Below are 4,672 nucleotides of genomic sequence, written 5' to 3' on the forward strand. Positions count from 1 at the left end.
CACGTAGCCATAGTTTGATGTCGGCAGCCCAACTATCATAATTTGATCCATTCAATTTTTCAACAGAGAGAGGAGAAGTGATGTAGTTGGTGAAGATGCTCTTTGTTTCAGACTGGGACGCCATGGTCAGCACAGATTGTCAGAAAACGCGTCGGAACCGAAAAAACAGGGGATGTTTGAACTGGAACTCGTATATCCGTAACTCGAAACTGAAAACTGAGGGAAGATATGGAAGCAGGGGGCCGAGGCGAGTGCGGTGGAAGAAGCGGCACCGTGAACGGCCGTTGGACGCACCGTCACGCGCGGTGGCAGTGGCGGCGCGTGGATCTCACGTGCAGGGTGTGCAGGCGGTGCGTGAGCAGGTTTCTAAAGGCGCGGCGGAAGGGTTTGGCTGATCTGGGGTGTACGGCGCTGATGAAGTGGTCGTTCGTCGAGAAAACTCGTCAGAAGCAGTGACTGCAGCGACGGTAGAGAGTGAACGGCTGAACAAAAATTGAGGAATCAGCGTATCAACGGCAGAGGGGGGGGGGGGGGGGGGGGGGGGGGCGGGCGGTTGTCTTTCAGTTGGCTCTAGATACCATGTTGAATATAAAGAGTATTGAGAGACATATTGTGAATAACCCGTGTGTTTCAACTACATAGCGGAATTTCTTTATATAGACAAAGGGTATTAAACAACCATAATTTATAGTAATACTAACGGGCCATAATTGTAATGGAGATAAAATGAAATGCTAGTTACATTATAATATTTAACAACTTTCATGTGAGACTCTTGAAGTAAATAATTGTAATGGAGATAAAATGAAATGCTAGTTAATGAAAATAAATTTCCGGAAATAATGAAAACAGTTTTTTTGACATTTTAATTGTTTTTAGAAATGTAGACAATTGTTTACATCAAAAGTTTCTACTCTTTATTAACGAATAAAATGAACACTTATTTTAATAAATGACAATAGCAAATGTTTTCACATAGTAAACGGTAGGTGGTAAGCTCCCATAAACTAGAAACTAATTGAAACTGACCCTTAGCTCAAGTTGTACCAACTTTCCGAAACTCTGGGAACTACTTGTCCTCCTAGAGACTTGAAAACTTTTAATGGTATTCGTGAATAAACAAAAAAAATGTAAGCAGAAAAATGTTTGGAGGCTATACCTTAAAAAATAACTCCATTGAATCAATCCCCATTCATTAATGTAAATAAAATGACACAAATATTCCTTTAATAGTCCCTTATTGACTTAAATTAGAAATCTTGTGAAGTATTCAGTTGTCAATCACATCTTGCGGAAAATAGTAGATTATCTAGATTCCACTATATTACAGTGTTATGGCGTTGCTATTTGACAATACTTTGTATTAAATAGCATATCGCGGAATAATAACAATTTATTCCAATTTCGCTGTACAATAACACTATAGTGCCGCTATAGCTGCTATTTTGACTACACTGCAAGTATTTAGAATGATTTTAAACACAACAAATTTACTGCTTAAAATTTTGAATGATAAAAATTAAAAATAGTACTGAATTTCATTCATGGAATGTTTTAGTTATACCAAAAATACTCTACATCTTTATGGTTTTTATTTACTAACCTGTACAATTTGCTCTACTCGTCGATTAAGATCTCCACCGGATGCATCCTTGTGGATCCCTTTAAGCATGTGCAACAAGTGAGAATGAAGATCATCTGAGCAATGTTTTCCAACCATACATTGAGCAATAGCCGATCGACAACCAACCGCATAGAAAGGGCAATTCACAAGCTTCATCGGACAGACAGTTATGCAGTGCCTATCCATCTCACGTCTCATAATGCTATCTGTACACTTCTGCTCACACGGAATTATCTTAAAAGGACAATCCGATTCATGCTCCTTCAAATGACCTGCGCTAAACCTTGCATTGCATCCCTCGTTATCGCAGAACACAGGTTTGAAGATGCAGTTATTGACATGGTTTGCAAGATCTTCTGCATTAGTAAAACTCATGCTGCAATGAAACAAGTTCTTAAAGTCAACATTCTTAAGCAAAGTTTCTGCAACTTTTTCTCTTCTGTCTAGCAACCAAAAACCATTCATTTCCATCTCCTGAACAAAATCATCAATCTTGTCTTCCCTCTTATCGCTTAGCAACCATCCCGAAACCTGACTCAACAAATTCCTCTTCGAAGTTACAAAGTCGTCAACAAAACAAGAAATGATATCAAAAGGATGATCCGACACTTCACCATCAGCACCATTATCTAAGATAACAGACTCGGCAACAAACGATTCACTTCTCTGTGTAACGAAATCTATCATTTCGCTCTTCAAATCAACTGCAACTGAACCAGGAGTATTGAAGGGATCTCCAGTTGTGTTATCAACACAGGCAGAAGCTAAACCTGGCAAGAACATCTGTGCCAGCTTGTGAACTACTTCTGTATCATGCAAATCGCAATGGAACATTGGACCTCTCTCTTTCTCATTTTCAATCTTCTTCGGCAAAAGGTCCACATCGACCGTAGGTGCCTCCATGCTTGATAAAACCTAGCAACAAGAATTAGCAAATTGAAAACATTAATTACTTGAAACACTAATTCATATTGTATTATACACACTTTTCATATTAATCTACTTCAAACGGGTATAAGAGTAATATGAGAAATACTTCTGTACTAATTACTAACTGAGGAAATGTCCTCTTGCAGTACAATATTGAATAGAAAGTTAAGACAATGGCTGGAGATGATTCTCCTTGAAGTAATGGAATAGAAAGTTAAGACTAAATTAAGAAAGAACCCTAATGTATTTCCTTACATTCATTGTTTTTTTCTACCTATACTATAAGATTATCAACATTAACACATTTTATGCACTTAAAACAGTTATTTCCGAAGGCAAAATAAAAACAAAAAACAAAGATTATTGATTTGAGTATGCGAAGATGTGTAAAATAATAAGATAACTGGCGAGAAAAGAAAAACTCACCGAGATGGGTTGTGATGTAAGAATAAAGGTTGATTATTGATAATGCAGAAGAAGGCGGAACTAAATTTCGGTGAGGAATTGGAGCGGAGGATGATCCTCCATAACCATAACTAGTATTATGTTTTCTAATTCTCTTTTTGCATTTTATCCAACGAATACTGTATTCCGTTAAATGAGATCGGTGATTTTCTTATCGTACCAAATGATAAAACAAAATTGATATGATGTGATCTCATTCTTTTAATAGTTTGTTACCAAATGCGAAACTAGTACATACGATTTGGATCTTCCACTTATACTTTGCTTTGAGTTAAGTGAGAATTATGCAATGGGCTATATGTAAAATTTCATTGTATATTTTTAAAGAGGTTATTTCTAATTGTGTCTATAGTTTTATATAAGAATTAATTGTAGTTTTGATTTTCTTATTTTAACTTAATCACGAAAATAATTCATTTATTTTATTTCTTTTCAGTTTTGGTCCCTCAAATAGAATTTTGATTTAAAATTTAATTAAGTGTAATTTTTTTAAATCACACCATACAATTTATGATCATATATCTCAGGTACAATTGTTGCACTTCGAGATTTTGAGACATAGTATGGCTTAAATAAGCGCACAAAAATGACATTTCATCAAATTTTGGATCAAAATTCTGTTTAGAGATCACATTAAATAGATATAAAATGGAGGGACTATTTTCGTAATTTAACTAAAATAGAGAGACCAAAACTACAATTAAGTCTTTACATAATGTGTGTTTCTCTTAATATAAATTGTAATCTATACAAAAAAAACTATTTTATAATTTTTTATCTTTAATAATTTAGTTATTTATTTTTTATTTGAGTTCTTTATTTTATTAAAACTTACACAAATTAATTTTTTTTATGTAATTAAATTAAAAAATTAATTTTGATATATTTTAAGAGATAAAAAAACTAAACAGAAAAAAAAAAATAAAGAATAAATTTATTACAAATAAATAATTGTTATAAATAAATAAGATTAAGAACTTTTAGTCAGTGTAATTTAAAAAAATAAATAAATAAATATGCATTACGTCACTCTTTTTCACATTAGATTAAGAACTTTTACCTTTTATCAAAAAATATAATAGTTTGGTTTTAAGTTTTTGTTGTTTTTTGAATTATTCTTTTTTTTTTCTTATCTCTTTGCTCTATGCTTAGGGGACAAACTCTCACTAAAATCATGTTAATTATTGTATTTAAAATATAATTACAAATTAACTTTGTTTTGTGGATATTTAATATCAAGAAAAACCGTTTAACCACACTAACAATCGTTTTTATCATTTTATTTAAATAACTTGTTTATTCAATAATAACATAAATTAATTTTTTTATTCATTTCTTCTAGTTGCATAACCGTTTAACCACACTAACAATCGTTTTTAATTTTTTATTCAATAATAATAACATGGTAATTCTAGTTGCTTAAATTTTATCAAATTTGTAAATATTTTATTATTTTTTACTATTAACCTAAATGTTATAAATTTAATTGTATATTAATGGTTTTCAATTTTAAAAAATTTATAAAAAAAAAAAGTGTTTAACTAATAACCAGATCTATAGTAGCCATTTATAAGAGAAAAACGAATATGTGCGGAGATTTGTTTTTAACATATAGCGAGCTACAATAACCCATTGTGGAGTACAAACATGACG

General features: G+C 32.4%; 1 protein-coding gene across 1 annotated transcript in view; it reads right to left on the minus strand.

The window, feature by feature from the left end:
- LOC101509491 (uncharacterized) overlaps nt 1–3,143 on the minus strand; it is an 18,579-nt gene extending 15,436 nt beyond the window's left edge. The window contains exons 1-2 of the mRNA XM_004514094.4: nt 2,981–3,143; nt 1,604–2,539 (exon numbers count right to left, since the gene is read on the minus strand). Coding sequence (XP_004514151.1) covers nt 1,604–2,527 — 924 coding nt within the window. The 5' untranslated portion in view covers nt 2,528–2,539; nt 2,981–3,143. The remainder of the gene's footprint in view (nt 1–1,603; nt 2,540–2,980) is intronic.
- Nucleotides 3,144–4,672: the final 1,529 nt, after the last annotated feature.

The sequence above is a fragment of the Cicer arietinum genome, chromosome 4 (genome assembly GCF_000331145.2).
Source record: "Cicer arietinum cultivar CDC Frontier isolate Library 1 chromosome 4, Cicar.CDCFrontier_v2.0, whole genome shotgun sequence".
In the NCBI taxonomy this organism is placed as follows: Eukaryota; Viridiplantae; Streptophyta; class Magnoliopsida; order Fabales; family Fabaceae; genus Cicer; species Cicer arietinum.